At 40.4% G+C, this 23,104-nt stretch overlaps 3 protein-coding genes across 6 annotated transcripts in view; all 3 read right to left on the bottom strand.

Moving 5' to 3' along the window:
- Positions 1–885: 885 nt before the first annotated feature.
- Positions 886–23,104, bottom strand: part of rbm39b (RNA binding motif protein 39b) — a 115,567-nt gene continuing 93,348 nt past the window's right edge. The window contains exons 2-16 of one of the 3 annotated variants that reach the window (XM_085782324.1): positions 10,221–10,404; positions 9,275–9,332; positions 7,652–7,701; positions 6,444–6,635; positions 5,426–5,479; positions 5,148–5,265; positions 4,899–5,051; positions 4,254–4,391; positions 4,087–4,152; positions 3,793–3,997; positions 2,383–2,469; positions 2,177–2,273; positions 1,756–1,861; positions 1,524–1,602; positions 886–1,435 (exon numbers count right to left, since the gene is read on the bottom strand). In XM_085782324.1, coding sequence (XP_085638450.1) covers positions 1,335–1,435; positions 1,524–1,602; positions 1,756–1,861; positions 2,177–2,273; positions 2,383–2,469; positions 3,793–3,997; positions 4,087–4,152; positions 4,254–4,391; positions 4,899–5,051; positions 5,148–5,265; positions 5,426–5,479; positions 6,444–6,635; positions 7,652–7,701; positions 9,275–9,325 — 1,497 coding nt within the window. In that variant the 5' untranslated portion in view covers positions 9,326–9,332; positions 10,221–10,404 and the 3' untranslated portion in view covers positions 886–1,334. Of the gene's footprint in view, positions 1,436–1,523; positions 1,603–1,755; positions 1,862–2,176; positions 2,274–2,382; positions 2,470–3,792; positions 3,998–4,086; positions 4,153–4,253; positions 4,392–4,898; positions 5,052–5,147; positions 5,266–5,425; positions 5,480–6,443; positions 6,636–7,651; positions 7,702–9,274; positions 9,333–10,220; positions 10,443–23,104 lie in introns of those variants that run through there. The other 2 variants (XM_085782323.1, XM_085782325.1) reach the window with 2 other exon arrangements.
- On the bottom strand, positions 11,928–13,808 carry rh50 (Rh50-like protein). The gene is made up of 2 exons (XM_085782326.1): positions 12,152–13,808; positions 11,928–12,099 (listed from the first exon to the last, which is right to left on the bottom strand). Exon 1 carries the CDS (start codon positions 13,666–13,668, stop codon positions 12,241–12,243), a length of 1,428 nt encoding a protein of 475 aa, XP_085638452.1. The 5' UTR covers positions 13,669–13,808; the 3' UTR covers positions 11,928–12,099; positions 12,152–12,240.
- Positions 17,276–23,104, bottom strand: part of slc12a5b (solute carrier family 12 member 5b) — a 39,212-nt gene continuing 33,383 nt past the window's right edge. The window contains exons 18-26 of one of the 2 annotated variants that reach the window (XM_085782322.1): positions 22,886–23,081; positions 21,708–21,877; positions 21,439–21,570; positions 20,594–20,701; positions 20,250–20,366; positions 19,723–19,898; positions 19,438–19,452; positions 19,207–19,340; positions 17,276–18,393 (exon numbers count right to left, since the gene is read on the bottom strand). In XM_085782322.1, coding sequence (XP_085638448.1) covers positions 18,302–18,393; positions 19,207–19,340; positions 19,438–19,452; positions 19,723–19,898; positions 20,250–20,366; positions 20,594–20,701; positions 21,439–21,570; positions 21,708–21,877; positions 22,886–23,081 — 1,140 coding nt within the window. In that variant the 3' untranslated portion in view covers positions 17,276–18,301. Of the gene's footprint in view, positions 18,394–19,206; positions 19,341–19,437; positions 19,453–19,722; positions 19,926–20,249; positions 20,367–20,593; positions 20,702–21,438; positions 21,571–21,707; positions 21,878–22,885; positions 23,082–23,104 lie in introns of both variants that reach the window. The other variant, XM_085782321.1, reaches the window with a different exon arrangement.

A 23,104-nucleotide genomic window follows, 5' to 3' on the forward strand; every position in this document is an offset into this window, starting at 1 on the left:
GAGGGACTGACAGACCCGTGTTTCGGTCCAAACACTCTATGTAAGTGATTGCTGTCGGAAGATATAACTATTTAAGACTTATATTAACACAAATTTATCACTTACTTCTGCTTTAAGAACTTTCAGTTTTGGTTGAGTTTGGCGTCGCCGGTGGCCCAAAGCGGTAGTGTTTTGTCTGAAGGAAGACTTCATTTCCCATGAGCACTAGCACATAGCGCCGTAACCATCCTGATCTCCCGGTGCATGGAAATGAACAGAAGACGTCCAAACTACGTTTCTGTTACCAACGGATCATTTCACAGTAAACACATATACACAATCCGACAGAAAGGTGCCGCATTGCTGCTGCCTCCTCCTCGTGACACGTGAAAGTGAAACTTAAGTGAGAGCCGAGTTCCTACCATGCTCCTCAAAGCTGCTTAGTGCCAGTGAAAGTGATACAGACCATAATGATACAGACCCTCTCAGGCCATGACAGAGGTGTCATTCAACCTGTTGTAAGTCGATGTATCATCACAAAAGTTATGAAAATATTATATGAAGGTTGAAAAGTTCCTTAGTGTTGGTTTAACTGTTTTTAGCATCAAAGTTTACTGGTTCAAAGATACTCCTCAGGTCACAAGTGAGCCTGTTGGTGGCTGTTAAAATGCCATCACTTTTGGCAAATACTGATGAGAGAAAATTCAGCAGCAGACCATGTACCATATCTGACCATGTAGTGACATTTTGTGCTGGTTTGTGGCTTTTATAACATGTTAAATGTTCAAAAACAAAGAAATCCAATTACCATAAAGAGAAAAGACAAACACAGGAGATCTTTAATTAATCAAAGTAATTTATTTGAACCTGGGATTGACAAACTCCCAAAAGGAGACAAACATAAAATGACTTGTCAAATTTGCCAAAGTTTATTGGGAGCCTTCATACAAAAAATGAAATTATGGCTGTAAAAAGTTACAAAGGATTATTGTTGACATTGATATACTTTTGGCATTAAGGCCTATTCACCTAACATTTGTGTGATTCTTTGCAACTTTAAATCTAAAACTGGATTTAAACAAGCAGATAAGACAGTAATATTTAAAAGCATACAGACCGATAGATACCAGGAGATTACTCCTCAGTGGTAGTTTACAACACAAACCCACAAAAAATCTGAAAGCAACTAAAAAAAAAGAGAGAAAAAAAAAAGCCTAATTTTCAATTGTGAACTTGTGATGTTGAGGCAACTTTTATTACACACAGCCAACTTATCTCAATGCATCTGTTTTCAATGACATCTCCATGAATGCAAACAAATGTATTTACACTGCCTTTCATAAGCATGTCTCAGACTATCGACGAGCCGGCATTAGAAGTTGCTTTGCCGTTACTGAATCGGGGAAAAGGTTGTGGTAGGTGGGTAGGGGAACGTAGGCAGCTGTGATCATTTTGCCTGGAAGGGAAGGAAAACAAAGTTAAAATTATAAATAAACAACACAATACGTTTTCAAAACCAAAACTGTGTGGTTATCGTTACATACCTGCAAACCAGCGTCCATGAAGTGCATTTACAGTTGCCATCGCTGCTGGAATAGAGGGACACTTCACGTACACGTTACCCTGTGAACAAAAAGAGTCCATATTATCCACTGCTACATCTAACAAGATTAACATTACCATCTTATTTTTATATTCAGCTGAGAAATATAAAACCTGAACTGAACCTTTGTTAGCTGACATTAACAAACAAACAAACACACTGCTTTAACTTACTTGAGCTGAGTTCTTGTCGACATAGATGTGAACAATCCCTCCATGTTTGTTGCACTCCTCGATCACGTCATCTTGGATCTCGATGGCCCAGCTGGGATCGTTTTCCCTGAAAAGACATTCAGAGGTGAGTAAATAAACCTCAGACAGACATACAGGACAATTGTTTACATGACCACTTAAAAAAAGATCCCGGGGACTTCATCAGTTTGGTCTTGAAGAAATAACATGGGCATCTATCTCACAGTCGGGAACATTTGGTTTGTTATAAGTTCAGTGAGAAAAAGACAGCCAAGTTGACTTTGTCCTCACTCACCCTGAAATGTTCAGACAGTATTGAAGAGGAAGAACTAAGAGAGACTTAATCCTGTTCTTTAAATGGACATGTGAGTATGTCAGTAAGCAAAGCAATCAATATACTTACGCTTGTGGGTTGAACAGGTTGGACAGCTGAAGGCAGTGTGTGGCCAGTGGTTGTGATGGGAGGTTCAAGGCTTGGCTTGGAGCTGGTGTTGGAACAGCTGAAACTGGAGGAATAATAATAAATTGTCACTGAGTTTTCGAGACACAAACACACACACACACACACACACACACACATTAAATGTTTAATATCATCTAGATCCCTACCTGCTGGAGCCCCGATGTTTCCAAATGGTATGGACCCAGTCATCTGTAGAGCCTGCTGAGCAGCAGGAGGGATCTTCAGACCAGTTCCTGTGGAGGGACAAAGAGAGAAATGAGAAACCAGTTACAGATTATTATATAGACACTAGGGATGTCCCGATCCGATCACGTGATCGGAAATCGGGGTCGATCACGTGGTTTCAGACTCGATCGGAATCGGACGTTACATCCCGATCAGGAATCGGATATATTACATATCTACATGTCAGGGTTTTCCTATCTGTCTAAAGCGAAGACGGGCCGCATGGGGGGCGTTCAGATGTATCATCTTTTGCACTCTCAAACACATTACTTTTACTGTAGACGTTCGTCATGTGCGCTCATTACCCAAAGCGACGCGCATTCGGTGCAGCGCTTGTGTTTTGTGCATGGTCTGTGGCGCACAGCTCCACGGTGTGTGTGTGTGTGTGGCTGCGTCGTCGCGGACAAGTAACGATATGAAATGACGGCGCTTGCGAGAGTGTGAGAGACGATCGTGTCACTGTGTCAGCTCACTGTTTGTTTGTGTGTGTGTGGCTGCGTTGTTTCACTGCTGACTTCCAAGCAGCTTGTTGTTGATGTTTGAGCGCTACACACACCTGCAGCAACAACAGTCACTGCAGCTTCTACTGAGAGCGAGTCCGACGTAACGCACGTGAGACCGACACACGGACCGACCGCGGACATTCTTAAACTTCTCATACTGTTGAATAAAAAACTACCGTTGTGTTGCGTGATGGCAGATACAGAACCAGGTATTTATTTAAAGTTAGAGAGGGAGAAGGAACAAGGTGAGCTGGGTGAGGGAGGGAGGGAGGGAGGGAGAAGGAGCGGAGTGAGTGAGGGAGGGAGAAGGAGCGAGGTGAGGGGGGGGGGGGCAGACAGGCAGGAGAGGGTGGGATCAGGGGAGAGAGGCTGGTGATTGAGAAAGACATGATAAGCTATTTTATTTTTGACCAAATGTTCTTGTTGTTGACTTATGGATAACGGCATTAATATTATACTGTGGAGCTACTGTGCTAATATACATTGAGAGTTTGATATCATGGCATGTCTTACAATACTGCAATAAATGTCATGGGCTTGTTATTGAGGTAGAGTATTATTGTGAGATTGTGATATTGTTACATCCCTAGTAGAGCACAAAGAACAGAAAAATAGTGGGATGATACAGTTGATCTACATTAAAAACTTTACTGCATTGCCAAAGTATCGGATCGGGACTCGGTATCGGCAGATACTCAAAATCAAATGACTCGGACTCGGACTCGGGGGCAAAAAAATGTGATCGGGACATCCCTAATAGACACCAAATCTGAGTCCACCAATAGACTTCAATCATTTTTTCCCCTTCCTCCGCAGGTTATTACGAACCTTCTGCTAGTCGAGCCATAAGCTGTAGACGCCCCGTGGTGCCCAGGTCGATGCCGGTTCTCTCTAGTTCATCGTTGTCTAGGAACGAACTAGCTGTCGATGAATCCGAGCGCTCTGTGACGTGGCCCACCTTCATCGGACGCCCGGCCAACTCAAAGCCATTCAGCTGCTCCAAGGCCTTCTTTGCACATTCAGCATCTGCAAACTTGGGAGAGAAAACCGGAAGAGGTTTAGAGCCACAGCAGCTGCTGGCATTACTGCACTGGTAGTGAAACACAGAGAGGCTTTAATTACCGATATGAAGCCGTAACCTTTAGACCGTCCAGTCTCGCTGTCCATCATAAGCTGGATTCCTTCAATCTTTGGAAACAAAAACACACAAACATAGAAGATTAGAACAAATGCATCTGGACAACAATATAACAACTCCAATGTACGTATTTGTGAAACTTATTGCTGACCTTCCCAAAAGGCTCAAAAATCCCTCGAAGCATCTCTTCGGTGATGTTGAAGTGTAGCGAGCCGACGTACAGCCGCATCGGACCTGAACTGCCCTTCTGTAGATTATTGGCGGCGGCCGCAGCTCTGTTTTTCTCAGCCTGGGGACAATGTGATGAAATATTGTTGATTCAATATACATCATGAATAAATATCTGATTTGTTCCAAACTAAAATAATGAGTTCATCTGAAAAAATGTGCTTAACTGGAGGGTGTTTGAGAACAAGACACTTATTAACATTTTATGGTCTTTGGATTTCTTTTTATTGCTTTTTTTGGGGGGCTGCATATCAACAATATAGACAAAAAGAAAAGTTTGAGCAAATAAATACAAACTTCAGAAAAAGACCATGCTAGATTTCCACATCTCTACAGTTTGTTCCTGTTTTATCGTCAGCGTGATATTTCTAATCCTGTCGTCATTAGATTTCTATCATAGTTTTATTTGATATTCACAAACATTTTAAATCGCAGACATGCTGACTGTGAGACCGGTCCGTATCTGCTGTGGCACAGAGCTGTCTATTAATACATTAAGTCACACAGGATGAAAATAATCCATCTGCACCTTATTTAGATGAGGTTACCATGAGTCAAAGACACCCACCTGAGAGGCCTGGACGATGATGGGAACCCCTAAAAGCCTCTGGCCGGTCAGCCCGATCGCCAGTGGTACAGAAGAAGCCTCCACAAACTCTATGTAAGCAATACCCTTCGACCTCCTCGAGTTCCTGTCCGAGATCATCCTCACATCTCTGACCTTCAGGGGAGAAAACAACGGCAGGTTTAGGAGATTATTTCTACAGAAACAGACTCACTGGATTAAACACGACAACATTAAAATAAATCAACTCACTTTTCCAACAGCTGAGAAAAAATCTTCCAGGTCTCGAGCTCTGATTCTGGCAGCCAGCTGCATACAGAAAACTGTGCGTGCGTCCCTCTCTTCTGGTGTGAGATTGTCGATTGGTTGCCTAAAAAGAAAAAACAAACGACTTTTAATGTTACCACAAAGAGATTTTGTTTTACTTTCTTTTTATCAGCAAGACAAAGTAAACATTCATGCATTATAGACACCATAAAAATAAATGACTGAACCAAGAGGAGTGTGAATAATAAGAATATCCATCTCACCTGATGGGACTCTTTTCTTTTCTGAAGGGGCTGCGGCTTCTCGAACGTTTCCGGCTGAAATATAAAAGCAGAATAATTTACTTTTTGTGGCCAACGTGTGATGGCATATCCTAAATTCACCCTGGTGTCCACAGCAACATTGCTTACAGCTTTGCAACTACCGTAATATTCAACTAATTCTCTGCTACAGCATTGCTAATCTAAACACTCAACATTCAAGATGTGGAACTTTTTTCACAAGTACAATATTTCTCCCAGTAGAAACTGATATAATTTTAGCACTTTGAACTGATTTGTTCCTCTGGGTCAAAAACAGACTCTTCAACAAGAGAAGACACTGAATGAAAATACAATAATGAACTACATACACCCTTTGACCACTTTATCAGGTGTACCTGTGCAGTCTATAGAGACCAGGCTCTTCCTCGCTTTCATAACTGACTGTGTGACATCTGGCTGCTGTTATTTAATGAAATCAATTCTTCCCTCCGTCTGTGCAGCGTTTCCTGTGTCAGTAGCTGCCATATAACCCCAAAGCATAATATTTTTACAGCCATACTTAACAGCTGCCAAAGGACGGTTGATATATTGCACATTCCACAAATACTGATTTTTTTTTTTCTTCACCCACACCTCCTATTACTCAAGTTCATGAAATAAAAAGCCTCAAAAGATTAACTATTTTTTGTCAACTTACTGCAAAAGGTTGCAATTACTTTTTCACTTCCAAAATTTTCGATGCAATTTTCACATATATTCCCTGAGGTTGTTTTTTGTGGTGTTGTTAACGCAGGACATTGCGTTTCTCACATTCTTTTCTTATTATAGTGCGCTCAAATTTAATATCAGTGAACTTACAACCACATTAATAAACAGAGTTAAACTGTAAACGCCTTTTTTTGACCGTGCAATGTACGGCTGAATGAATGGTGATATCCAATTGCATTAGGTTTTTACCGGTGAACCTAATAAAGTGGCTCGAGTGTACACGTCTCATCAAGTCGAACAGGTCACCTACACGGGGCTTTTGCGTGCTCTGTATCGTCCAGATCGTTCCTTGCTGCGGGAGCGGCTGCGATGGCGCTCTTTGCTGCGGCTTCTTTTTTTGTCTCGACTCCGGCTTCTCTTTTTACCCTTCTTTTTGTCTCTGCTTCTGCTTCTTTTCTTCTTAGAGCCCGGACTTCGGCTCTTGCTCCGGCTCCTCCTTTTCCTGGAAACAAACATGTTACAGCCCTGCTAACGTGGTGCAAGGTGAACAACACAGCTTCAAATCAAAACGGACAAGTCCCTGCGATTTAAGGACAATTCCAGGCGAATTCAACTCGGGGGTGTATTTTCCTATCATTTTAGGTCTAAAAGAAGGAATCTGAAGATTTTCAGTTTAATTGCTCCTGTTTTGCGGTAGTTGTGTCTGTCCCTGCATCGCCACGGCAGCAATGAATGGGAGTGGATGTAAGTTCCGCTGTTTAGGCTGTTTACAGCCCTCAAAGCCGCATTTTTTTTCCCACAGACAGCGTCAGGTGGCTACTCAAACATGCACCGAGAAGTTTATTTACTTCAAGCAAGCCAACATGTTTGTAAAACTAGATCTAATTCAAAGTCTCGCGCGAGCCCCAGTTGCCGCTCGGCGTGTTCAGGTGCAGTGGGAAAAGCTACCGTTTGTGTCATAAACACAGGAATATCAACTCTTTACTTGCTTCAAGTAAAAAAAAACTTCTCGCCGCATGTTTTGAGTAGCCACCTGACGCTGTCTGTGGGAAAAAATGTACACTTCAAGCAAGTCAAGAGTTGATATTCCTGTGTTTATGACACAAGCGGTAGCTCCGACTGCACCTGAACACACCAGCACTGCAACTTCGGGCTCGCGCGAGACTCCGGGAGACTTTGAATTAGATCTAGTTTTACAAACATGTCGGCTTGCTTGAAGTAAATAAACTTCTCGGTGCATGTTTGAGTAGCCATCTGACGCTGTCTGTGGAAAAAAATTGCGGCTTTGAGGGCTGGAAACAGCCTAAACAGCGGAACTTACATCCACTCCCATTCATTGCTGCCGTGGCGATGCGGGGTCAGACGCAACTACCGCAAAACAGGAGCAATTAAACTGAAAATCTTCAGATTCCTTCTTTTAGACCTAAAATGATATGAAAATACACCCCCGAGTTGAATTCGCCTGGAATTGTCCTTTAAGTGAAATTAAACCCAATGTGAAAAATTAAAAAAACTTACTTCTTGTTCTGGTCATCGTGGCCATTTGCATGAGAGGACTTGATCTCATCCTAAGCAAGGTTGATAGAAGAACATCATGAGGACGTAGATGAAACATTTCAAGTCGTCAAGGTAAAGGGGATGGGGTGGGACAAGAGAAAATGCAGAATATATTCAATTAATAATAATACTTCAAAACTTCCTACTGTCATGTCTGGACAGTGTCCTTCCACCACCCCAATAGCTTCCCATCCCACTCCTGTTCTTATTAACAAGACTGCTCATTATTTAAAGCAAAGATAAAGAAAAGGGAGGGGGTCCAACATATTAGCAGAGTTCAGGAAGCTTTGACAATTGTCAGGTCATCTGCACCATTCCCCCCTCTAATAGATCGTACCAATGCCACTATTTGTGCCTAATCATGTGACCACGAATGGCCCACAGCCACTAAAAGAGATCCTGTGTGGTTGGTGTCAGTCCAGTGATCTTCACCCATTTTCGTTCTTGGACTGTAAGAGCTCGATGCCACCTCTGTCACACATCTTGCCCTGAAGCAAACAGGGATTCACACTTCTTAGTAATATTGACGCCCAAGAAAATAAATGAATAAAAAAGAAATTAAAAAAAAAAAAAATTAGAAAATCCATTAATTCAGCCACGTGTTACACTACCATTATTTAGTTTGCATTATGAAGTAATACTCATAACCTTTTTACTTGAGAAGGAATTATAGATCTACTGAAAAGTAACTTACTTTATAATACAATGCTACTAGATAGAAGTATCCATTTACAGTCATTGTAGTAATAAATCAATGTCTGTGGTGTTGTGTAGCATGCAAAAAAAATCAAGATGCTGATTCACATTACAGTTGGCTAAGGCAAAGAGGCAGTATTCATATTTACAAGCAAGAGAAAATTATTCTCTGTGTTTTAGCCATAAAAATTGAGTTGAGTGGCTCGTATGTTTGCACGATGAAACTCTGAAACCACAATCTTCTTCTGAAACTACAGCTTTAGAAAACCACAGCTATAGTTTGACACATGACCAAGTATTTCACACATGATGGTACTTCCTTATGAGCAATTTGGTGAAAGTTGAATTACTTAAAAAGGGAACAGAGAGATCCGATCTAATTAGAGAAACACACGACAGAACATGTAATTTTTTTCATGTCAGAACAAAGGTTTTTAGATCGGCCTGCATATCCAGAGACAGTAACAGCATGCAGACTGTAAATCTGAATACTGCCTCCTTTGCTTGACAGGTAAAGATGGGCTTATCAACCATTGGCATTCACCTTGATGCAACCGAATAGGGACTGGATGTTCTAGATTGAATCTCTTTTAGTCCTAAGGTGAACCACAGTACATCAGTATATGCGCAATAACTACCTTCCTTTTTTTCACAGTTCACAGTGGAATCAAAGATGAATTCATGGGAGTAGAGGTGAGATATCATTAGGGAAGTCTATAAAGAGAGATAGATGTGGATTTATTTATAATTCTGTATTGCGTTTTAAATACTCAATCACACACCACACAACATTCAAGTAAACTTTGTCACAGTAGCAAATATAAAAAAGGACTCAAGAGTAAATCATAACAGTGAAAACAGGCCTGGTCTCTGTAATCCTGAACCCACCTTTCTGTATGGAGCCTCCAGCATAGCCTCAACGTCAAAATCATCAGCCATGATGATCCTGTGAAGAGAAAGCAACAGTGAGTACCTCACAAGAAACTTAATTACTGTGACTAACCACATTGAAGCAAGGAACTGGTTAATTTTGTTTTGATACATTCATGTCACGAGTTTCTCTCCCTCTGAAAAGACAAAAAAAATTTAATTACCAAATAGATGTTTCAGTCATACTTGTCCGATATAATAAATAACTTATTATTCTAGCGACATGTCGATCTTAGATTTCAGTAACAAGGCAATTCTTGTAGGGATCATTAAATATTTAAGACTAATTAGATTATATGTCGAGTAACCCATTCCAGTTTTCCTGACTCAAATTTAACTTCCACAAGATGTTGGATTTTAGGGTGAAAGATTAACTGTACCCCCATCCTGCATTCACATTAACTAAAGTTAAAGTAACGTTACACCGCAGCGATAACAATAATGTGGCTTCAAGAAGACCTTCTTTCAGGTTTCTCCCAATATCACACACTTTACAGATAATTTTGGATAAATAGAGCGTGGATTGTATCTCGTAGTGACCTCAAACTTAAGCTAAAAGGTTCAACGGAGTCCAAAGACCAAAGCACGTTTACCGTTTAGAGCCAACATAGGGGATAAACATGCGTTTCACTGAACACGAAGCTACATGCTAACTAGCCACATCCGTGCTTCAACCCCATTACAAATTCACCACCACATTTAGCACGACTAGTAAATCACAAATATCAATAACCACGTACGATGTTGTGCTAAGAATATAATCGTCTGTGGATAAAAATAAAGTTTCAACCCAAACAAATAATGTTTACTTTGTTTAAAAAAAAAACAGGCGCTAAGTTATCAGTGAAGAGCCAACATGGCGGCAGCTAGCCGAGCTAACAGCATTAGCAAACATCGACGTTACCGTTGGAAATGGGCGAAGTGTCGTGTCAAAGTCAAAATGTCGCAGACAACGTGCAGCTGGAGAGACTCGTTTCGACGTCCTCGTCTCGGTGGGTCACACAAAGCTAAGAAGAAATCAAAGTATTTCTTAGTTATGTAACCTTTTTTTAGTAGCAGGTCGCGGCCTGGTTTCAAAACGCTCGCTCCTTCCTTCCTTCCTTCTTCGTCGTCGTCGTCTTCTTCTGGAAGTTTTTTTTTTTTTTTTTTCAGCAGCGGCGGTGGTGGTGTTTGTTTTTATATTACTGCCCCCTGCTGGATGAGAGGCGCTTCACCCGCTGCACACCAACTACTACTACTACTACTACTACTAGGCTACTACTACGACGGTAATTTACAATTATATACTATGTAAATTCGTGAATAGACTACTCAAGTACCTACTTTACATTTAATTGGAGTTACCAGGACTTTATTCAGTAGGTAGCCTAAATATTTTACATAGCCTACTGCAGAGAGAAACACAATGTAAAAAAAAAAAAAAAAGTAAAATGTAAAAAAGCAAAAAGAAAAGACAAGATTATGATATGATCTGTATACTCCCTACTGCTATAACATGTTATGTCAAAATGTCATAAGTAAAAGAATGTTATATCAAAATGCAAAAAAAAAAAAAAAGAGGAAAAAAGCAAAGAGAAAAGATTATGATAAAGATTTTTTAAATTTTTTTATTCTGTGGGTAATGGGGGCGGGACTAGATAAGCTTTTGCTTCTCCCGCTTTCCCTTTCGGCCATGTGTATTGTATTATTTGAATGAAGTGTGATGATGATGATGATTTAAATTGACATGCCCGAAATAAACAAATTGATTGATTGACAATGCTTTTTTGTCACTGCTAGTAGCCTACTTAACAAAAAGCCTTTATTTCTTATATTGTCAAATATGAATGCAGTGTTTACAAAATGTTTTTTGGCTTGTGACCTTTGACAACATCAGCCAGCGTCTAGGCCTAGCTACTAAAAGCCTCTTCTCGTGTTTGGATGGCTATGAATTTCAATTTATTAAGGGAAAGCCCCTTGAGATCCAACATCTCATTTACTGTACGAGGGGGGGTGTCCTATGGAGGGAGTCCTATGACTTATTAGCAGTGCCACACAGCAGTGAGTTAATTTTTTAGCTTTGCAAGATTGGTTGAAAAATCATGTAAAAACTGTGGCGCAAACAAGGGAGAGAAGAACACAATAGAAATATTCAAAATAATGTAACTTGGTCCCCCGGTTTGCCTGTGAAACACTACTGAGAGTACAGATACACTACCTCTGTTTAATGGCTCTGTGTCACCATCTAGTGACCCTTCAAAAGAAAAGTCTCCACAGCACATTATGTGATGTGGTTTAACTCATTTTTTGATTAGTTGCTTAATGGTTTTTCAAACTCTTGATTTACAATTTGAAACTTATAAAGACATGTTTTTTTTTAATGACTCCAGCACTTCCTGCATGATTTGCCCGTGTCATCTTTGTTGTATATTTCATTTTATGTAGGCTATAACTTTTATTTGTACTAATATAACACACGTTTGTCTGGTCTGTCAGCTATATTCACTGCTGATAGTGCTTGTACATTTGTGGCCTGTTTGTGTACAGCAGGGGTCTTTATATTCTTGCACTGAATATTGTTTACTTATTCTCAAGTGCTCCCTTAAAAAACATGATTTCTAGAGAAAACAACACAGCTTAAAAAGAGTTTATTTAACACATCACCAGCTTGTGACTTGTTGGCCAAGAAGCTATAACACCCAATTTCCTTCCATGTTTCCGTGAAGGAAAATAAATAAACAGTGTTGGACAGTGCTATTGCATTGCTCATCATTAGTATGGATGATCACAAGTGGTTATTTAGGCTACAATGTAATGGATGTAAAAAAAATTACATGAACAGTCACTATAACGCACTGTTGACTGATAGACAAGTACAAACACATTTCCTTCCTTCGTGAATCTTCCTCAGTCAGATTCAGTGACAGCACTTGACAGTTGCATGATCAGGCGACAGAGTCCTCAGTTGAAGTTGTAGTGTCACTGAGTTTCAGTGGTGCATCATAGTCTGGAGGAACCTCGAAAAACAGTTCATCGTCGAAACAGAAATCGTCAGACGGCGGGGCCAGGTACGGCAGCTTTAGGACGAAGCCTGTGAGAACGCCTCCCAGTGCCGACACTCCTATGGTAGAGAACACAGCTGCGACCTGGAAGAGGGCCTGTTCCCGAGCAGTCCTCCCCAGACCCGGCTGTATCCCTGGGATCAACGCCTGCAGAGCTTGCAGTTTGGGGTCCCCTTCCACCGGGGCCCTGTGGGTAAAGATTTCATAGAAACTGGGGCCGTAGACCTGCTCGTCGGCCATCAGTATGGCACATATCCCCGCAGCGCAGGATATGAGACCCGTCAGACCGTGCAGGTTGTGTATCCCACACTGATCCTGGATTCTGAAGCGCCGCGCTAAGAAGGGGCTCAAGTACTTGTAGCCCAGCATGCATGCGGTGCAGCCCATCATACCCAGAGCGTACGCAGCTGCAGGCGATATCATCATGTTGACGGACGCTCCGACCGTCACACCTCCAGCCAGGGTGACGTTCTGCACATCGGCCATGGTGAGCTTACCCTTCTTGTTCAGCATCGCAGAGAGAGCGAAGGCCGTGAGCGTGGAGGAGCTGAGGCCGATGAAGGTGTGGAGGATGGCCCGGTGCTGGTCGTCCCCTTTCAGGGTCAGCGCCGAGTTGAAGGAGGGCCAGAACACCCAGAGGAACAAGGTCCCCATCACAGACAGGATGTCGGACTGGTAGCTGGTGCTCTCCTTCGCGTGGCCTTCGTTTAGACGAGGCCTGTACAGCACAAAGGTTACACCCAAACCAAAATAACAGGCAAAGAGGTGAATGAGAATAGATCCCCCTGCATCGTTGATCCTTAGATACTTCAACACAGCCCATTCTGTGACCGCAAACACCGGCACCTCCAGCAGAGCCATGACCAGCAGCTGCAACGGACTGGTCTTCCCCAGCACTGCCCCGAAAGATATCAGCACCACCGCACAGGCAAACTCTGCGTTTACGAGGTTGATCACTCCGAGGTGTATCTTACCATCGTGGCTGAACTGGAAGTACCCCTGCACCAAAATGGCCCACTGGATGGCAAAGGTAGCAGTGAGGAAGTTAAAAACCATCCCTCCGAATCCATACAGCCGGAAAAAGGCCAGCAGGCATCCAAAGCCCAGGAATATCATGACCTGTATGTCTGTAAAAACCGGGTAGTCCTTGTACACTGCATTGTCCATGGGGTTGGTCTGGTTGGTCTGAAATCTGGCATCACTGTGTTCATCATATGCGACAAAGGCAACATACAGGATGACAATGGCCACCTCAAAGACAAACACAAACAAAGGCAACTTAATGCGAAGGCTGGTCGACTGCTTCTTCATCTCGACGGCTCTTTGGAGCAAGTGACAATTGTTGTGTTTTTCTTTTGCAGCCTAGATTATCTCTGTGCAGATAAGATCATAGATCATTGGTCAAGCCTGCTCTTTGTCGAACAAACACGAGCAATGTTCCCCCTCTGAGAGAAACACTGCTGCGTGCACTTTGACCACCGTAATAAGACACGCAACAGTTCTGATTCATCAGCGTTTTTTTTGTGTATTTAACAGTATATTACAGCGAACACAGGGGATCTATAAATTCACAGTAGCTAGTCTTGTAAAGTATATGCACCTGACTTCAGAATGAAATTTCATGCTCATAAAGCTTGTGTCAGGCTGTGATTGTGTCAACAGTATACTGAATACCTGAAGTGGCAGTTCAGCATGTTTTATCCAGATTAATCACTTTGGTGGAAAGCTATTTTGTTAAACAAGTCATATTTGGAAATAGACAGTGGTTCCTGTCAGGATTTGATATAATCTCTTGTGAGAGGCAGGGAAAAGATACAGACAAAATAACTCTGTGAAACAAATTTTGTTTTGTGAATGCTTTTTGTTTATATTTTTTTCTAAAATAGTGGCAGATGCAACAGTTGATCTAAACTCAACTGTGAAATTGATTTTAGCAGGTAAACAAAAGTTTTCTCTGGTACATGGCACAGTGGAAAACGACGAGGCCTTTTCAGTATTGTGTTATTTGTGCTAATGTTGATCTGCTGGTCAGTTTCAGCCATTTTGACTTGATGGGTTGTGATTATTGATGTCTACGCTTCCATTATTAGATTTCAGTGCAGCTGCTGACACCATAGATCACTGTACACCAAATCCTTTTGTTATGTCTGGCATGGCTCCTGTGTCAGAGTCTTGTTTGTGTGAAAGAACAGTTTTTATCATAATAATTTTAAAACGATATTGTGTGATGTGAAATGTTGAGCACCCCCAGGGCTCTGTTCTTGGCTCCCCTTCCTTGAATCGTTTAGCTATTGGCCAAATTCTATGCTATTATGGAATTAATTTCCACCACTATTGGAAATATTCAGCTGTATGTGCCTGTAAAGACTGACTGTGTTTACAGAATATCGAAATGAGAGCCTGACTGTCTAAAAAGCGACCGTATAAAAAAGTAAACTTATATCAACGCAACACAACTTAGGTTTTGTTTTGAGGCCTGCTGCTAATGCTTTAGCTTTAGCTTTAGTTTGACCACATTACACCAGTTCTAGCTTCACTTTACATGCTCTTACTCTTAAAGCTATGGTCGACATTGAGAAAGACGATTAGAAAGATTTGAAAAAAGCATTCCCTAGCTTGAATGTTTTGGAAAATATTTGCTCATTTCCAGGAAATAAGGAGAGCCTTGAATAAATTAGCTGCAAACTTAAACTATCAGATGACTCGTAAGCAGACACAAGGAAAAGATGATACACAGATGCTTGAACCGTTATTGTTGTATTAAAGTGATTTTAATTTATTGTCTTCTGTGCCGACATATAAATTGGTTTCTTTAAACCATACTTGTACATAATAAGACGTTGTAGAACATAAAACAGAGTTTACCATTTTAAAAGACAATACAAACTGCCTATTTCATATCTATAAAAGCTGTCTAAGCCTAGAATCACTGCTCTATTTATAAATGCCCCATCTTCACTTATCTCCATATTCAGCTACACACAGTGTCCTCACTTAAACAGGCGTGCCCATAATGTCAGGTTCGCACGCACACAAGGGCATGTAATCTTTTACACACATGCACACTCTGGTTGAGGGAGTTTAAAAATTGTGACTGAAATACAGTGGAATATATCAATGTGATATTTCTGTTTTTCCTTTTTTTTGATTAATTTGCATAAAAAATTATTTTATTCTGTTTTCACTTTATCATTAGTAGGATTCCAGTTTAGGCTGCAACATGTAAAATGTGAAAAGACTGAAGGAGCCTGAACACATTTAAAATGTACTGTAAAACATCCTTGTATGAATTAAAAGTAAATATAGAAGTATTTAGATTTAGAAATGTACTAGTTTTTTGTTTTTTTTGGTTGTTGCTACTGTTTCTGAAATGTGAGGAAAACGCTGAGGGCTATACAAATATTCACCAAAAATAAGACATATTGATGTGTGTATGATGAGGTCAGGATAGGTAAAGATGTTAAAAAATACCACATTTAAATCCACAGGAGATTAGAACTAGAATAAGTCTTCTGATCTCATGGAAAATATAAGGTGAATTATTAATATTTTAAGCTAGAAATTGATTTAGAATTTAGAAAAAAAATACTTTATTGCACTATTGGGCCAAGGAGAAGAGGAAAAATAGAATGTATACATACATATATACTTTCTGGTGCAAGATAATGTACAGTGATCTGACTCCTACTCCTACAGATGCTGAAAAGTGTCTATGACAGAACAGCACGTGTGCAAAAATGACTAAACCACACACAAATAGAAACTAAGCATCCATTGTATATACACACACTCACACACACAAAAATAAATGTCTGACAGGTTGTCTACAAGATAACTTGACTTCATGCTTTAACCATGCTGAAACATTTTAAAGGTCACATGTCACATTGGTAATTAAGCAGGTCTAGATGCTGTATAAATATCATGAAAGTATCAAAATCCAAGACTTTGAAGTGCACACAGCCCGTAGCCAGAAACTGTGCATTAAAATGAGCTGTCTGCACTTTTGCGACTTTGTGATGTCACAATTAAGCGGCCACTCCTCAGTTTAAAATGTAGGATATTTAATACTCAAATTCATCTAAAATTACTTGTAGTTATAGTTCTGTGCCTACACTTTTTGCACGTCTGTCAATATCAAGCATGAAGTGATGAACATTTTATCTACAACCAAATTACGTAATAGTTTAACTTGTGGATGGTAGGCTACACTCATCTGCTTTCTTGCCAAGAGTTAGATGAGGATACTGATAACAGTCTAATGTCTGCAGGGTCATATGAAGCCACTTTCTGTGGTGATCTTTACTAATATTGACCATGCTAAACTGAGCTAGATAAGCTTAGCTGATGTCTCCAAGCTGCAGCTACATATTTTGCATGCAAACATGAGTGTGGGATTAGTCTCTTAATTGAACTCCCCATAAAATTGTAATACTGTGCAACCATCATTCATAAAATACAGCATTTTCAAATTATTACAATAAATGAACTTTGTACACATTTTCCTCTGATCTATACCAAAAAAAGAAAAGAAAAAAGAAGAAGAATAGATCTATCTGCAATAAATTTGATAACATTGAGCTGATGTGTAACCACAATATATTTTAGTGCCTGTGGCACATTTTGCACTGGTTCATTTGTATATGTCTTTACAAACATAATATAGATACAATTCTAAAGTCTATTTAATGTCTGGTCTAAATATGTTTAAATTTCACATTTAAATTTTACATAAAATGTTAAAGTTACTTTTTATGTATACTTGTCACATCTCAGAGAGTTGGTTTACATTTTCTTTTTTACATTATTGGCATATTCGTTCACAAGCATTCAGTAAGATTGATTAATTTAGCAGTTGTGAAGAGTTTGTCCTGAACCCATGACAAATGATATGTCAAAACAGAATGATATTCTGTTTTGAGATAAAGAGTAAATCTCATATCCAGTATAGTGCAACATCTACTAAAGGACATTTTCAATGAGGCGAACTACAACATATGATGGGAAATCTTATCCATTTTGTCTTTGTTTTAGGAATTTATGTACATATTGACATACAGCTCCCTCCTCTGTATTTTATTCTAATTCTTATGTGGTTTAATGAACATCAGATCCTTACCCAATGAAAGTATGAATTCAAATCATTGATTATCTTTTCAAATCATCTAGTAGTCTGAAATTATTACTTGTGTGCTTTCAAAAATGAAAGGATTGAAAAAACCGAGCAGGACAAAGAATCACGTGATTAGATGAATAAATACATAAATAACATCAATAATAAATAATAGAAAATAAGAAAAATGATAAAGAAAAACATTTCTCTTTTAGAATTAACCGGGGACAAAAGCAGAAGGACAGAATGATGATTAAACAGATAAGAGATGCGGAAAGAAATATTGGTCTGCCCTCCATTTTCCTGTTTTTGCATTGTGTTTTATAACCCTGTAATTGTTTATTTTACTGTTACTTGTTTGGGTTTGTATCAACTGTTACTCAGCTTTACTTTCTTCTGTTACGACAACAGTTTTATCAAAGGGAACGGGGGACTGAGGGCTTTTAAATCTTATTACAATGAATACAGTGTTGTCTTGTCTGTACATTAGTACTATATGTATCCCAGCAAATAAAGGATAACAAATTCTTTTTGGGTAAATAAATACATTTTGAGTCTTTTGAGTTTTTCAATTCAACTGCCAAAAAACTAAACCACCTCATCTGCTGCTGTTGGAGCTCAGAACAGAAAATATGGCTGTTGCATAATCCTCTGTGTGTCCTGGTGGTTACAAGGGAACAGACACAGACACAGGTCTAATAGATATCACCTGTAAACACTGAAGTTTAAGCACGACATGTGACCGCAGGTGACTGGACAGATTTTCTGGGAACAATTCAGAGGCAGGAAGGGGGGGGCAGAGAGTCCATGTAGGTGCTGGTAAAAAGCCCCTCAGGAGTAGATGGTGATGACCTCACGTCCACCTCCACGCACCAGGAGGACACGGTTGAGACCGTCAGTGAGAACCTCAAGGAACTCCATGTCTGACGATCACAGTGAAGGAATCCAGCTTTTCCATTTAACATTTAAATCCAATCAACATGTTAAAGGGATAGTAGCATTTTTTTAAAGTGGGGTTGTATGATCTCCAAATAGCCCCTAAGTACTTTAATTGCAGTAGAAGACTCTCTGCACTCCTCCCGTTAGCAACACCAGCCCATAATAGCCCTGCCCAGAGATTTACAACATACAGTGTTGTGAACAGACCCAAAGAAACGGCCTATTTTCGTGGCCTAAAAGAGGTCTTACCTGGAAAAAAAATAACAATACAAAAATACAAAATATTATAGCGAACAATGGAACTGTGTATTTTTTTTTTCAGGTAAAACCTCTTTTAGGCCGTGAAAATAGGCCGTTTCTTTGGGTCCATTCACAACAATGTATGTTGTAAATCTCTGGGCAGGGCTATTATGGGCTGGCATTGCTAACGGGAGGAGTGCAGAGAGTCTTCTACTGCAATTAAAGTACTTAGGGGCTATTTGTAGATCATACAACCCCACTTTAAAAAAAATGCTACTATCCATTTAATACTGCAGTTCATGACTGCTTTTGTTTGATGTGTCCTCACAGGCAGGTGAACTCAAGTAACCTGACAGAGTGTGCATGTTAAGTGAGTGTACTGTAAGATGGATGTTATTTAACACTAAAAAAAAAGTGTATAATACTGGATATTGTTTTTATTGTGTTGTGTTTGTTTTTATTCTTCCTTGCAAAACAATTTCTTCTGATGGGACAATGAGGATGTGACCTGAACTGAACACAGAGAAATGAAATACGGCATACAAGATGTAGGATACAGTTTTCGATGCCCACGCGATTCTTTGGTGGTCCGGGCATATTGAGCAGCACGAGTTTGGCCTCCTTGGACTTCTTCATGATAACCTCATTGAGCCGCAACGCTGTGTGCATGCGCCTCACATCTGTCTGGTTCCTGATGGAGGAAACATTCATAGAAGGCATGTTTAGTTTGATTTACAACATATCGCATTAGCAGTTCATTTTTCTCGCTGCAAAGTTTTAATACTTACAGGTTCTCCCATTCCCTGCAGCAGCATGTTTGAAAGGAAAACAACGGTAATAATGATAAAGTGAAAAACATCTAGCACATGTGCATACATAGGAAGCTGCATTTCTTAGTGGTTTAGGGTCAAAGTTTTGTTTGTCATGTGCACAGGAACAACGCACATCTCTTCAAACCCTAGAACACGATCGGTCGATACATACAAATATTTACCCCTGACCTCTTGCCCTCGTGTATGAGCACGTCTGCTTCCTGTGCACATGCCGCGTGAGTCAACTGACGGGTTACTCACGGCTTCATGTTGAAGTGGTCTCTGCCCGGCTCTGGGTGTGCTGCCAGAAAAGTCTTCCCCTTGTCTGCGCCCTTGTTGTCGGTCCAGGTGGCAGCGCCCCCCGCAGGCGCACCGGGGGACGTGGGGCTGGTGGGGCTGGTCGGCGTGGAGGCGTTCTTACTGTGGATCAGCTGTACCTGTTTCGGGTTGGAGACAGCCACAGACTAAGACAGGGACACCGTGACACGACAGTGTGACAGGGCGAAAGAGAGGAAAGAGACAGCAGCTGTCAGCAAAGGTGAAAGTCTGGCGGCCAGTGGAACAGTGGGAGATCACTGAGCAGCCACTGGGGAGAGTAAAAAAAACACTGCTGTGATGGCTGCTGTTTTAGTTGCTGCCACATCATGGAAGGAAAAAAACATTAAATTAAAAACAGAACAGTTCTACCCATGCTGGAAAACAGAGAGACAACAGGTAGGGAGCAAACGAGGACAGAGGCACTAAAAATAAACAGATAATTACTCCTACAGGGGCAAATGTGGAATTACCTCCTCTTCCGGCGTCTCTGCGACACTGGTTCCCTCCTCAGCACTGTGCTGGGGGCGCAGGGTAGACGGGTTTTTACGTCGAATGGACCCACGGGATGAATCTGTGATGCTCTGGATCTATAGTTACAAATGATAAATAAAGAAAAATAGACAAGATCCAATTTGTAATTTCCCTGCAGACTTTACTCTGTCTTCCATCAGATCAGCAAACACAAGTCCAGACACAAACATCTTATTAAGAACCAATTCCCTGCTCCAGAACTGATATTTGCACAATAATGTGATAATGAACACATCAAATTGACTGTTGTGTTCTTCATCTCTTAAAACCTCTTGGGCTTTACCTCTCTCTCCATCTCATTCTTGGTCAGATGCATTTGTTTGAGGATCTGTGATCGTTGCTCCATTACCAGCGTCTTCTCATACGTGTAGGCTGAGATGTCACCGTCGTGCTTTACAGACAGAAAAACAAAGAAAAAGATCTGTGTCATACAGGTGTCATGTACTGAAACACGTGTCAGGAAAACTTCTATAGATAAAAGATTATAACAGAAGACAAAAACCTCGTTTTGAGTCAGTTTTGTAACTGGACCCTCCACTCCTGGTTTTTAGCTTCCCACCTGCTGTTGATTAGCTCCACTAGTTAAGTCGTCCCATGTGTTCACTAGTGATCCTTTTATCACCATCTGGGGGCTAATATACGTGCAGGAAGGCTTGTGATACATGTGCAGCCGTGACCTCAAATATGTACCTTTAAGATAAATTGTATTAGAGTGTGATATATATATAGCATCCACAAAAGTATAAGGTTAGGTTGACCCTAAATTAGTTACTTGAGGTTTCTTTATGATGTTAAGAGTGTAGGATGAGTGAATTCCTTTTCCATATAAGATATACTCTGGTTGGGCTAGTAGTAGAGACCTTGTGATTCTGAGGTAAATTATGACTACTCTTGCAGCCCAAGTGCTTGTACGTTGATATGTACAGCCACTGATGAGCCATGAGAAAGTGTTGGGGAGTGAAGGACTTCATATGTGGCCTTGGGGACCAGACTGACAGAACATGATGCTTAAGTGGTCCCTTTGTTCTCCTCAATTGAGTGTACTCCAGAGGTCTTCTCCATTCAGACTCCCCATCACTAAATTTCCTAAACAAAAAGTGAGCTCAATGTGTCGGACAAGTCTCTCACCATCTCCACCACTTCCACCTCAGCATCGATACGCAGGTGATAGAGGAAGGTCATGACATCTTTCTTCATCTGGATACTGTTATCATCCATCTGCGCTACAGTGAAAATGCGCATCTTGCACTTCCTCCACACCTGCGGAACAAAACAGGAACAGATGATGAAAAAAAAATGTTTTCAGTGCTCTTTTTAACCCAAAGTTTCCTCAGACAAAATCAAATGAACTTTTCTCAAACTCAAAAAAAAACAAACAAAAAAAACTTTGCTTCCACCTTATGTTGACGCAGCAGGAAGGGCAGAAGCATGAGCATGCCCCCGTCGTGGACAATCCACCACACATCTATGTGGCCTTCAGTAAAGCGCTCTCCGTTGGATGGGTAGCTGGAGATGTTCTTGGGAACTAACAAGGCCAGACTGGCTATAGTCGTCTCCCTAACCACCTCTGCAAAGTAAAGGGAGAAATGGATTTGTTATCACTTATCACTCACTCACTTATTTTTGTCACTTCATTGAATTTGTCCTATTAAACAGTAAGGGAGAAATGGGTAAAAGAGTAATTCTCTGGTTATAGTGTTATGGGTATATTAAGGGGCGTAATATCTGGAAACAGACTAATGCTAAGTAATGAGGCCAACACTGAAAATGATACATTAGGCGATATTTACATAATACGTATGATTAACATGAACAAAAAAGTATTTACTAGTAATACCAATTCATTTGGATATTAAAGAGCTATGATAAAGACTTTTTTTGTTGAAATTGAGAATCTATATAGGCTACTTCAAATTAACCTGCATTGATATATCAGATATACAGTAAATTGGCTCTAACTAGGGATGTCACAATTACTTGTTTTCACAATTAATCGTGGTATTAAACGCCACAATTAATTAATCGTAAAGATTCCTAAATACCGTCACTTCCTAAAAAAGATTATGTCTGAACCATATTGGCAGATGTGCTCCAAAATAAAGGTAAATGCTCAGATACTGGTCCATTTAACTAACGTAACATTGAATTGGTGGGAATTTAAATGTTAGCGTGTCATTTGTATTTAAAAAACAACAACAAAACAAAACAAAAAAACGACTAAAATAAACTTAACCATTTGATATAGATGACAATTCATGACCTAAATATTTCAAACACTTCCACTGGGGGATTGATAATTAGTCATATATTAATAGATACATTAAATATTTTGTGGAAACAATGAGTAATGTAGTTATATTTTGACTGTATTTGATTTTATACATTCATAGTGTTGTGAAATTAATTAATGCATAATAATCATGATAATCGTAACATCGTGATTATTTATCTGACAATAATCGTACCAAGAACATTTATAATCGTGACATCCCTAGCTCTAACAAGACTAATTTGCATAACATTCAAAAACAAACATCTGCAACATCCAGTCTATCACCAGGGACTGAAGGCTTACCAATAAAGTTCCTAAATTGTTGGTGGTAGTCGGGTTGCTTCCAGTTGCGGGGCCAGCTGACCATCACGGTGTTGTGCTTCAGACCCCCGAGTCCTCCAACCTGGATCAGGTGGGATGTTCCATCTCGCAGGTTGGAGGAGATGACCACCTGGGAGAAACCCTTCACCTTCTCTGTCTCCATCAATTTACGCAAAGACTGCAGCAACAACAGAGAAGGAA

The sequence above is a fragment of the Trachurus japonicus genome, chromosome 7 (assembly GCF_045865225.1).
Source record: "Trachurus japonicus isolate A0001 chromosome 7, Traja_1.0".
NCBI classification, from domain to species: Eukaryota; Metazoa; Chordata; class Actinopteri; order Carangiformes; family Carangidae; genus Trachurus; species Trachurus japonicus.